At 35.9% G+C, this 13,552-nt stretch overlaps 1 protein-coding gene and 1 pseudogene across 1 annotated transcript; both read left to right on the top strand.

Moving 5' to 3' along the window:
• The first annotated feature begins 5,889 nt into the window (after positions 1-5,889).
• LOC133179628 (uncharacterized) lies at positions 5,890-7,100 on the top strand (annotated as a pseudogene).
• Positions 7,101-10,561: 3,461 nt separating this feature from the next.
• Positions 10,562-11,329, top strand: LOC133179627 (uncharacterized). Its single transcript, XM_061314333.1, has one exon. It carries the CDS (start codon positions 10,562-10,564, stop codon positions 11,327-11,329), a length of 768 nt encoding a protein of 255 aa, XP_061170317.1.
• The last annotated feature ends 2,223 nt before the right edge of the window (positions 11,330-13,552 follow it).

Below are 13,552 nucleotides of genomic sequence, written 5' to 3'. Positions count from 1 at the left end.
GATTGTTAATGATATTTCTTTGATTTAATTTAATTCAAAGATTTTTTGGCAACGAGAAGTTTCTCTCCTGTTGACGATTCGTACTGAGACTAATCACACAATAAAACGTTTTGTGCGATATTTAATGTATATGGTACATGTTTATATTTGTGTGTATACTTATAATTTACATATTCAGTATATTTGATTTGATTAAAGTACTCAAAAAATGTGTTAGTTTCTTTCATCTTATTCTTTTAGTTTGGGATACTTGTATTTATCAAATCATTTATTCATGCGATTGGCGACTAGCAAATACATGTATGTAGATATGTTTATTCAGGAATCTGAATTTTATTTGAAAATACTTGAATAATTTAAAGACTCTTAAAGCAATTAGGCAAATAACAGGTTTGCCAATAATTATTCAGAAGTGCAGGGCTAGAAACTCTCCAAACACACAACTCACAATTAATTGCTAGTATCAAAAAATTAACCCATAATTTCCAAAGAGTATCTGCAATTTTATAAGGTTTTTATCATTAAAACATAACATTACTTAACTAAAATTACTACTGTTTAATGCATAATGACAATATGTACATAAGTAACTTCACTGTTTATCAGCATTTTGAAAAGAAAATTCATGAGGACATGAACTAAAATATTTTTATATTAGGCCAAAGTAAAAAATACCTTTGTTTCCCCTAATGCGACCGACCACATTAATCGCGCCGACTGAAAAGTTTTTTCAATAAGATTATTCAGATTTTTTTTTTCATTGTTTATCAACTTTATAAAACACAATTTCATCAAAATTCGTTTTTATCAGAACGGCGGCTTTTGTTGTACTCTGATTTGGCGCCCACAACATGTGGACACAAAGGGTTAGTTCGTTATATAAAACAACGGCGACATATAAATCTTATTATTTATCTTTAACTTATTAGAATCCTACACTCTTGAAATATTTCGTGAATTGAATATACCATGACGAAAGAGTGTTTCGATGTTATTTACAAATGTGTCTTCTAAAATTAACGTACATGTTCATACAGGCATGGCAAATCCTGCCTCATTAGCACATGAGGGACTCACCTTGTGTATGCATATCAGTAAATTTCACTGGATTTCATTCGTTTCGATCTAATAAACAGTTCATCATGTATGATATTATTTTTACTATATGGAACCATAGGAGTTGTAGATATGTCTTTGTATAATTATTTCATCTTGATAGATATAATTCAGACGTCGTTTCTTCATTCCTTTTATTGTTGAGTTAAATTTAGAAACATTTAACAGTAGACATACGGCATTTTAATCATTTTTAGATATGATCTGGTTGAATCAGTAAATTTCACTGGATTTCATTCGTTTCAATCTAATAAACAGTTCATCGTGTATGATCCTATTTCTACTATATGAACCATAGGAGTTGTAGATATGTCTTAGTGTAATTATTTCATCTTGATAGATATAATTCAGACGTCGTTTCTTCATTTCTTTTATTGTTGAGTTAAGCTTAGAAACATTTAACATTAGATTGATTGTATGTTGTTTAACGTCTCATTCGAGAATTTTTCACTCATATAGAGACGTCACCATATACCGGTGAAGGGCTTCAAATTTTGACCTTTACTCGGCACTCAGGGCCATTGAGCAGTGAGGGATCTTTATCGTGCCGAGCAGTGAGGGATCTTTATCGTGCCAACGCCTGCCGTGACACGGGGCCTCGGTTTTTAAGGTCTCATCCGAAGGACCCGCAACTTTCACTTCTAAGTGCCGAGCGCATGGCGAAGGAACAGTTGCTACCAATTTTTTATCGACGTAGGTCAGTCGCGGCCGAGATTCGAACTCACGACCTCCCGATCAAGTTTAGCATTAGACATATGGCATTGTAATCATTTTTAGATATGATTTGGTTGAATTAAATATTGTATTTACATGTACACTCTTTCCAAATAGTGTAGAAATCTTTAAATTTTGCTCATGGTACATCCTCCTGAGAGGTCCAACCCATTTTTCGTTAGCTAGGCCCTTGAAAATAGGTTGATTCTTTGCTTTAAAATTCCTTTCAAAATTGTTTGGCCGACAACATTTGAACATCTGCCTGGTGGAGAGCTCCACATTTAGACTTTTTCTCGGCACTTATGGCAATTGATCATTAAGCATCAGTAAGGGATCTTTTTGATGCCATCATCTATACTGCAACACTGGACGTTTTTTACAGTCTCATTCGACTGCCCAGCCTCCATGTCCCACATCGGGACCCTTGACTTGGAATAAGCTCCTAAATTACGTCCTAACTCTAAAACGAAACACTTTATAATCACTGCGTCACGCGAAGCCCTTGACATTTTGGCTGTGTAAGCACTGGTTTGAAAAATACATACTCGTATGTCCGATGGTTGAGTATTTGCGAATCTTGTCTTTTTTGTAAATATTCGATTTCAATGAAATTACACTGGCCTGAGATATTTTACAAGTTCAAATGAATAATATTTGTGAATTAATTTACCATGCATGTTGCTTTTCAATTTCATTTGTATGATATTCAGTTTAAAAATCGGTTTCTTTTGGGGTTTTTTCTTTTTTATAAAGATATTATTCAATTTTCAGAATGTATTTTTCATAACTGCTGGGAGAAAAAACAAATAATTACCTACCTACCTACCTACCCACCTTGAGATTCTAGGGTCGGGTTAGGGGAAACAAAGATATTTTTAATGATGGCCTTAGACCCCTGGTGTCATTGAAGCATGTCTGACTTCCATTTTATGAAAAACATTGAAGATCAGTAGATAACATGTAATTAATATGGAGTCCAATGCCTGCATGTTTTCTTGCCCTTTATTGGCTATTCTCAATTATCAATGAAAGAAGATTTATAATGTAGGTTTATGTTAAGTGTCCATAAAGTGAGGTTTCTAAATTGAAAACAAGTCTGGATACAAGATAGAAAATGTAGATAAAAAAGATAACGTCACATTAATTTTCTAACGTCACGTAATCTACCGTCGTTTTGACGTTACCGAAATTGACACCAACATCGTGCGCGACGTCATCGCGATGCTAATAACTGGCGTATATATAGAGAGACGACATTTCCAATATCAAGATTATAAGCTCCACAAAGGGAAGTTTCTCGGGAAGTTTCTCTGGGGCTTGGAGTTTTGGGGGGGTTTCACTCTTAAAAATGCCACGTCTATATTAGGGAAATGCCCAAAACTAATTAGCATCGCGATGCTTATAACAGAAGTATATATAGAGAGACGAGACAGATTAAAATACCTCAAAACTTATTAGCATCGCGATGCCATTAACAGGAGTATTTGGAGAATTTTACAAAATAAACATATGATGAAGAAAAATTTTCTGTGTGTCTTGTAATGGATTGTATATTCTTTAAAACATACATATAGTAGAGCATCATGATTTCCGACTCATTAAATTGCATGTCTTCTGTAAAAGATACAGTGTTCGAGACAGTGCCATGCCACTAACAAGGCCTTTTCTTTCTAACCTGTTCTGGAATACATTTAAATACGTGCAGAAATCAAATACTTGAAAACACGACCATTGTTCGTGAACAGAATAAACGAGTACTACTAAAAACTATAAAAGTACATTTTTCCTCGATTGTGTAATAAATTGTTAATTTTATTATCTTCAAAAACACTTCCCCTATAAGTACACTTGTTCCGTTTCTAAACAACAGCAACCTCTGCAAAAGACACCCCCTTTCCATTAGAAGAAAATTAATGCAAATTTGCATTTCAGGAATGGATTTAATAGCTACCCAAGTTATACTGGTATAACCTGGGTTGGGGCAGTATATGCTTTATAAACGGCGAAGCGGATTAAATGGTTTACTCTTTCAATACAAATAAAGCTATAATTATAAAGACAATCAGTCCCCTTTTTCAAAATGTTTTGTCATATTTGTAACGGAATGAAGTACATCTTTCAAATTCACACCACTTCTCATCAATACATTTATTCCGTTAAAAATTAACCTCGGACAGAGAGAGGAAATTATACAATAATTAGTGAGTAAATGGAACATTCAAGGAATTAATAGCACCCCCCCCCTTTTTTTATCTTAAATTCTTTAACGGAATAAAGTGCATCTTTTGAATTTAAACCATTTGTCATAAATAAATTTATTCCGTTATACATTTTCCGTGGAGAGAACAAATTTTTTGCATTGTTACATTCCAGCAATTATAAGGAAAATCACACACCCTCCTTTTATTTTTTTTTCTTAAAATTTATAACGGAATAAAGTACATCTTTTGAATTCATACCATTTATCATCAATACTTTTATTCCGTGTATAAAATTAATGTCAGAAAAAATAATTTATACAATAATCACGGAATAAATGGTACATTATATCAAATATTAGCATAATCAAGACCCCCCCCCCATCCCCCCTGATTTATAACGGATCAATATTTTGTTATTTTTCAATTAATACATTTATTCCGTTATAAATTTATATCAGAGAAAAACAAATGATTTATAATTTATTATTATATTCCGTCAATTACCACAATTACACCCCCCTTTTCATGATGTCCCCCAATTTATGTATAACGTAATAAATTCTAACCATTCTTAAATCAATACATTAATTCCGTTTTAATTTACCTCGGATATAAATTAAAAATATAATTTTTACTTAATTACGAAATTGCACATTTTAGGAATTATAAGGACATTCAACCCCCCCCCCCCACACACACACTTTTTCTTAATTGTTGCAATTCTCTTATCTTTCACAAAGAAACACCATACAATGTTTCCTTAGCATCTTCCTTTTTTAATTTAACTTTTACTCTCGCATTATAAGTTCAAAATAATCTGTTTCCTGTCCGACATTCATTGCAACCCCCGTTCTTATTTTAATAAAGTTTAGAACATTTAAAAGAAATGGTGTTTTTTTTTAGCGCATACAAGTTACATAAAATAATATTAAGTAAATGAAACAAAGATAATTTATTTTTTTTTTAAATACCAATGCATCAATACAATAATAAAAGCTTACACAGTAGTACACACACACACACTACACGCTCTTCACAAAATAAAATGGCATCCAGAAACAGAGCAATTCCTGAGAAATGGATGTCGACATCGTAGGACCAGCAAAGGATTGGCCATTGTCCACTAGACGATTGTTTTGGACTCCATGTTTGAAGCACTTTCAAAGAATTACTATTAGTGCTTTCGTTTGTATCAACGGTTTAAATCCATGTATTTTTATGGAATGGGTTGCGTTAACGAGATTGGCCAGAGATTCCTCGGCCTTTAACCACTTTAATGCACTTTTCAGGTAAGGCTAATTAAAAAAAAAGCAATTAAAAAAAACATTTCGACGTTACTTCCAAACCATGATTTAGACATTTTAGAACGCAATTGTAGATTATTCTCCAATGGGAGAAATTACAACCTATACGCATGGAATGTCGGTGCTAGGCGATATAAGTATATAGACGGACGGGTTAGAAGATACGTTCCCAGACATTTACGTTAAAATATGTACATTTCAAGAATTATAATATTTGTAAACTTTAAACATGCTTTATTTATTTTTCTTTTTCTATCTTGTTTGCTAAGAATTTCAGATTAGCTGTTCTGGTGTGACTTCAATACCCCGCCCCAAACTATTCATATTCGATTATTTTAATTACATTGTAACTGGCCATCCCCCTTCACGCTATAAAATGACCCTTCCCAAAAATAGTTCTGTGAGCTCCAGGTCTGTCCGTGCAGTATGTCAGAAACAAGGAAAAGTGGCGGGAGCTTTTTTCAAGGTCTAACAATGAGGTTTACCAATGGTGTAGGCAAAATAATCTGCTGGCCACATCTTTTGCTTGCCCTGTTGAGAACTGTGCTGGGGACATGACATTGGCAACTTTATCACGTGCTCCCGGTGGGTCATTTTTCGCCGTTCCTTAAACAGACTTCACACCAAGTCAAGGACTTACTCATTTTTTGACAGAAGCAATTTGGTATTGAAGGACATTGTATTGTTTATTAAGTGTTATTTAGAGAGAAATAGTTTGCTCAGTGTTCCCGCTTTTCGGGAATGTCGTACACTACTACAGCGGTAAACTAGGCATCTTTTATAAGAGAGGTGTTTAAGGAATATTTTCACACCACCATCCGCCACCGCAAATTTCAGGGCACAGTTGAATTTGATGAATCCCTCTTTGGCAGGCGGGTTAAATTCCACAAAGGCAACCCAAATCGTGGTTTGAAGGTAAGTTGCCTCTATTTTACATATTAATTTCCAGCACTTTCTTTTCAATTTTCGGTGGGTACAAATTTGATTAATGTATACATCGTGATTTGTAGGCGTCTTTGCTAAAGCAGGATTTTTTGTTTTATTTTAGATATGGATATTTGGCATGGTAGAGCGGGAATCGAACAGCATCATTTTTTATCCAGTGTCTGACAGAAGTGAAGAAACCCTGCTACCCATCATCAAGAGACACTTAGAAGAAGGTTCAACAATATACAGCGATGGTTGGTCTGCGTACGGCCCTCTGAATGATCTCAGCTATCAGCACTTCACCGTTTTACACAAGAACGTTTTCAAGAAGTCATATATCAATAAAAAAACAAATGAAGAGGTCCATGTCCATACAAACAGGATAGAGGGAGCTTGGAAGCACGCGAAAGACCATTATAGACGGATGGCAGGGACCAAGATAACAAAATTTGAGGGCCATCTTGCCGAGATCACGTGGAGGGCAGATGTAAAGTCCAATATTTACAACGGATTCTTCGACCACCTATTTACACCTTAAATGCGCCACCCAAGTACCACTACACAACACCACTCTTTGATACATGGGCAGGGTTGGCAGAGGCATCGGTGTCTCAAGTAAATTCTTGGGAAATTAAACCTGGTATGTTTCTTAATGTTTTCAATAGGCATACTTCTTTATTTGTAAAACGCAGTTGAATTCCTTCTCCATAGTTCCTTACAGTGTTTTCCTTTATTTTAAGTGAATTCAGATGCAGAGACGGACTTCCGTATATCAGTTGGAAGTTCTTCCTCCTCTGACTTCATACCAGCTAACGGGGAGTTGTCCTCGTTTGAATGAAGGGAGAGACGTGCTAGGCAATCCGACAGCTTTGATGTTCTCATGCATGAACTATTTTCTGCGACAAATGAGTCCAGAGACGAAGGGGAAAAACATTCTTATAGAAGGTGAAGGTGGTAATTACTCTGAAAGAAGAAAATACAGCATTTCAATACTTGTCCCAAAACATAATACAGTTTTACATTTACATTTCTTATTGGTTATCAAATTATATTGATTTTTAGCTCACCTGAGCCGAAGGCTCAAGTGAGCTTTTCTGATCGAAATTTGTCCGTTGTCTGTCGTCGTTGGCGTTGTTGTTGTCGTCGTTGTCGTAAACTTTTCACATTTTCATCTTCTTCTCTAGAACTACGTGGCCAATTTCAACAAAACTTGACACAAAGTATCCTTGGGGTAAGGGGATTCAAGTTTGTTCAAATGAAGGGCCACGCCCTCTTTCAAGGGTAGATAATAAAGAATTAGTGAAAAATTAACAGCATCTTTTAAAAATCTTCTTCTCAAGAACCACAGGGCCAGGAAAGATGAAACTAATGTGGAAGCATCCTCAGGTAGTGTCGATTCAAGTGTATTCAAATCATGACCACCGGGGGTAGGGCGGGGCCAGAATGGAGGATCAAAGTTTTACATAGAAATATATAAGAAAAACCTTTAAAAATCTTTTTCTCATGAAAAGCATAGCCATGATGAGTCATATTTATATTGAAGTTTTACGTACAAATATAAAGGAAAAATCTTTAAAAATCTTCTTCTCAAGAACAGCAGAGCCATGATGAGTCATATTTATATGGAAGCATCTTCAGGTAGTGTAGATTCAATTTTGTTCAAATCATGACCCCCGGGGTAGGGTGGGGCCACAATGGAGGATCAAAGTTTTACATAGATTTATTGGAAAAACCTTTAAAAATCTTTTTCTCAAGAAAAGCAAAGCCATGATGAGTTATATTTATGTGGAAGCATCCTCAGGTAGTGTAGATTGTTCAAATCATGACCCCCGGGGGTAGGTCGGGGCCACAATGGAGGATCAAAGTTTTACATAGAAATATATAGGAAAAATCTTTGAAAATCTTCTTCTCAAGAAAAGCAAAGCCATGGTGAGTCATATTTATATGGAAGCATCCTCAGGTAGTGTAGATTCAAATTTATTCAAATCATGAACCCCGGGAGCAGGGTGGGACCACTATGGAGGATCAAAGTTTTTAATAGAAATATATAGGAAAACATCAACCTCTGAAGAACTGCAAAGCCATTATTAGTCATTTTGATATGGAAGCATCCTCAGGTAGTGTAGAATCAAATTTGTTAAAATGATGACCCCCGGGGATAAGGTAGGGCCACAATGGGGGATCGAAAATTTTACATTGGAACATATAGGAAAATATCTTCTTCTCCAGAACTGAAAATTGTGTTTAGTCATTTTGATATGATAACATCCTCAGGTAGTGTAAATTCAATTTTGTTCAAATAATGACCCCCAGGGGTACGGTGGGGCCCATGGGGGAGGGGCTAGAAAGTTTTACATAAGAACATATAGAAAAAATATTTCTTCTCAAGAACAGAAAAGCTATGTTTAGTCATATTGATATGGAAGCATCTTTCAAATCATGACCCCTGGGGTAGGGAGGAGCCACAATGGGGGATCAAATTTTTACAAAATAATATATGGGAAAATTTTTTAAAATCTCCTCAAGTACAACAAAGCCATTTGTTATATTGACATGGAAGCAACATCAGGTAGTTTAAAATTTAAGCCCCCCCCCCCCCGTAATCTTTTCAATACTGAACTGATTTGTGCTTTTGCCTAGCTTATGTACTCAGGTGAGTGCCCATGGGCCTCTTGTTTGTTAAATTAAATAATACGACTTCCAAAATAAATTACTTCACACCTTTTTTCAAGTGGACACGACTTCTCCCTCTTCTGTGGCAAGAAAGAATATTTCTAGTGCTACGAAACAGCAAGGTATATACAACTATATTTAAAAGAAAGAAAAAATTACAACCTGTGTTGTCGTTTTTTCTTGTTTTAAATATTTATTGTCGAGCAATGTGATAATTATATAAATTATTATACATTTTGGATATATACGTATATATATATTAAAATAAAAGTTAATTTGTAAAAAAATATATTACTATACATCATTACACATAGAAGAAATACAACACATTATGAAAGGTTAATATGCTTTTATACCTTTGCTTTACTCTTAATGGTTGTGAAATTGGTAACGGGGCAAGTCATGGGAGCACGCCAGTCTGAAAGAATAAGAAGTATGCATTTTAAGTATTCAGTAGTTTAAGATATAAAAGCAATGCAGTGAATAAAGAATTAATGTATGAACAAAACCTCTTCATTATATTTTCTGCCTATAACAGGTTTTTCTTTCCTTACAGCTCGCAGTACAGCTGATGTCCAATCACGTCTAAGTACATCAGTAGAGGAAAGAGGTGAGGATTATAGAAAATCCATGATGAAATAAATTATAATTTAATTATCTCAATACTTTTATGAGAGATCTTTTAATATAACTGATAAAATATTTCATAATACATGTAATTACTTGACAATTCAGTCCAACTTTCATCTGGGAGGAGACGGTACAGCTTCATCATGCCTGATGATGAAGATGCTACATCAACTGTTCAGGACCCCTGTATTTTTGCTGCTCCATCCACCTCTGCTCCACGAAATCGTACACCTCATACGGAACCCTCCACATCAACCGCCACTTCATCTGTGTGCGAGAGGATAGAAAAAAAAGGTAATTGTAACATATCAGTAAATAAAGCCCGCATTTTTAAAAAAATAAAAAATAATTATGCATTTAAAGTATTATGCAAAGGATCTGCTAATAAACATGTTACTTATTCTATAAAAATCCCAATTTTGAATACAAAATAAATATATTTACCTCTTACACTTCCTCAGGGAACACCCCCGTGGGGACCCAGGGTGACAAGAATAGGTCCCTGGCACCCCCTTGCATGTCGTATGAGGCGACTAAATGGGGCAACCTGTTGGCCGTGGGTTGTGACCCGTGTTGGTGGAGAAGGGGATCCTGGTGGCTGAGGCCTGCAGGTGCTGGGTATAAGGCACCTGATAGACCAACACTCCACTTTGGCCCCATATTCATCTAGACGGGAGGTCAAGTATGGCCCGACTTGATCAATCAGCTGATCATGCCGAGCTGATAATATCTACATGCCTTAGTATTGATGTTTTGCAATTTATTTTTTTAATTATCTGTCTCTGTTTTGCAATTTCCAATACACCTACGTTTCCATGTTGATATTTATATATTAAGCGGTGGCTGAGGGTCAATCAGGCATATCGCGTACGAGTATAGTTTCTTTGTATCCTCTTGGTATCAGTATTACCGGATGTCCGTTTGACTAGATATCGCCCTTGTTGGCGCTCCGAGGCGGGCGGGGAGCAAGGATTCTGAAACTCTTTTCCTCTTATCATGGCTCTCTCAAAAAAACGTTGTTACCCAGCGGGTTTCGATATATCTTTTAACGATGAACAACTTAATTCTGTTGTGGAACATTGGCCCCGCTTCATCACACTTGAAGCACAAATATCAGACCAACATACGAAGCCTTTAACAAAGGTATCGCCATTTGTCATTCAAAAAGGTATTCAAGGCATCATCGGTACTCCCAAAAATGTCAAAAAGTTGAAATCTGGTGCTCTACTTATTGAAGTTACCAAAAAACAACAATCAACTTCCTTGTTAGGTTTAAAAATGCTTGCCGATATTCCTGTAGTGGGTCAAATCCACAGTGGACTAAACCAAAGCAAAGGCATACTGTTCGACAGAGATCATGACCTGGATGACATTCCTGAACAGGAGATCCAATCTGAATTGGAATCCCAGGGAGTGATCTCTGTTAAACGATTTACCAAAAAACGGAATGATATTATCGAACCAACAAATACATACCTTTTGACTTTTGGCATGCCAACACTTCCTACAAACATAAAGGTTGGCCTCTACCAAATGAAAATCGAGATGTTCGTTCTAAATCTGCTGCGTTGTTTCAAATGTCAGCGGTTTGGACATGGACAATCCAATTGTAAAGCCTCTGAAGCATGCTTCAAGTGTGGTGAAGAGGGACATGATGGTAAAAGTTGTCAAAAAGACCCAAATGCAGAAACTGTAAGGGCGGGCACATGGCTTCCTCTAAACATTGTCCAATTTGGAAAAAAGAGAAAGAGATACAAAAGGTAAAGGTTGAAAAAAGAATACCTTACTCAGAAGCCAAAAAATTGGTAAATATGTACAGTGTCCCGAAACCAAATTTGACAACATATGCAACTGTTGTAAAATCGTCCTCTTTGAAGGACATGTCCACACAGGTCTCTGAAAAAGACTTATTTCAGCAGGCCTCATCATGTAAAATACCTTTGTCATCTAATGACAAAGGTAAACCCACTTCACTACCCGCTTCTGCAGGTCCTGCAGTTGCGGCTGCACCACAAACCGTAGCTGTGGCTACATCAGAGCCATCGGCTGCGAATAAATCAACATCAACAGGGAGACAAAACAAGTCTCCCTCAAAAAACATCCCCAAGCATTCGAGTGATCGGTTGCCCAAAGGGGCACGAGATGCCGTCATTCTCCACAATAAATTTGGGGTCTTCGAGGAGATGGACATTACACCCTGCCATTCCTCCTCGGAAGTTCGAAGTACGACACCCAAGAAAAATAAAGGGAGGATATTCCCCATTTCTCATAATAAATAAAAATGAATCATCCTATGTTTATACAATGGAATTGTCGAGGTTTTAAAGTCAACTTTAACGAATTATCTTTACTTATTCAGGACCATTGCCCGGTAGCTATATGTTTACAAGAAACACATTTAAAAGAAACAGATAAAATTAATATTAAAAACTATAGTATGTTTAACCACTATGCTCAAACTGAAAGAGCATATGGTGGTACTTCAATAGCAATTAACAATAAATACATTCACAGCCAAGTAGCTTTGAAAACTAATCTACAAGCAGTAGCTATACGTCTTTCTCTTGAAAAAACAATTACACTTTGTTTTGTATATGTACCTCCAATCTATAATTTACAAACTTTAGAGATTACAAAATTAATACAACAACTCTCTGCTCCATTTATGATTGTGGGTGACTTTCATTCCCATAATCCATTATGGGGTAGAGACAAAATAACAGATAAAGGAAAAAAACTTGAAGATGCAATATCACATCATAATCTTTGTATACTTAACGACGACTCTAGTACTTACCCGCATCCGGGTAATGGTTCATATTCTTCAATAGATATCACTTTAGTAGATCCTTCTTTACTCTTAGATTTTAACTGGTCAGTACATGACGATTTATGTGGTAGTGATCATTTCCCAATTATAATTAAAGTAAATAAACCCGAAGAAAATAGTTCTACTCCAAACTGGAAACTAAACAAGGCCGATTGGAAGCAATTTGAAAGCTTATGCTTACAAAATATTTCGGCTGAAAAGTTCGAAAACAATCCTGATCCAATTCAAGATAGAAAATCCCGGAAAGGGTGATGGTGTTGGATTGATTGCTTAGTTCTCATCGCCGATTCGGAATTATTTCAGCCATTTCGGTGGAAAATAAAGTTTATATGACCAGTTGGACAGTTTTTTGGTTTTTCTGACGGTCCTAAGTGAGCCTACCCTTTTCCGATGGGGTTTGGATACTCGATCCTATTCTTTCTTCATATATATGCACGTGTGTGTTACACCATAATGATCTTAGTATGTTACAGATTTAATTACCGAGTTGGAATATTATGTTTCTGAAATGAGCGTTTCCTTGTCATATTTATATTTTTCTATTTTATATGATCTACATTCCCCCTCCCAAAAAAAATTCTAAATGATGAAAGACCCCAGTAGAAAACATTTGATCAGTGTCCTATTGGGAATGCCGAACAATGAAGAAGTAATCCTTGATTTTCCAAAAAATTCTTCTGTCTACCAAATGTACCATAAAAGCTAATGGGTATCTGTTAAAGAACATATATAGTGTTTAAATGGGAAAAAAAATTCTTAACATTTTTGGAGACTTCAGATAAATATTTCTGGTCAAAGCAATGTTTCAAATCAAATCAAATCAAATCCTAACCTGTTCTTGTTCTCCCTGGCGCAGTTGTCCATTTGAAGGTAGAAGACTTCAGGAAGGGATCAAGGAAAAGACACTGAGTAAGACAGATCATGTTAGATTGGTTGAGTGGCTGTATTCAAATAAATTGAAAAAGCTTAAAAACCCAACCCCATGTACTTTACCTTTACCAGCTGTACACACAATCTCCACTTGCAGGAGTTCATTCGGGGTGAATTTACTGGCATGCACAAAGTGTGGCATCTGAGTCTTATTCTGGTCCATTCCGTCTGTTATGAAGGACGGGTATCTGTTAGGATGGAATTTTGCCTTTTGCTGGTGTATAAGA

This window comes from Saccostrea echinata, unplaced genomic scaffold, assembly GCF_033153115.1.
Source record: "Saccostrea echinata isolate AGI-Se365-2 ecotype Australia unplaced genomic scaffold, CSIRO_AGI_Sech_v1 ptg000005l, whole genome shotgun sequence".
NCBI lineage: Eukaryota > Metazoa > Mollusca > Bivalvia > Ostreida > Ostreidae > Saccostrea > Saccostrea echinata.
The sequence above is the reverse complement of the archived record's forward strand: the minus strand, read 5'-3'. Positions and strand labels throughout refer to the sequence as shown.

Coding starts and splice junctions, on each gene's coding strand:
- LOC133179627 (XM_061314333.1), top strand. CDS start 10,562: ATGGCTCTCTCAAAAAAACGTTGTTACCCAGCGGGTTTCGATATATCT.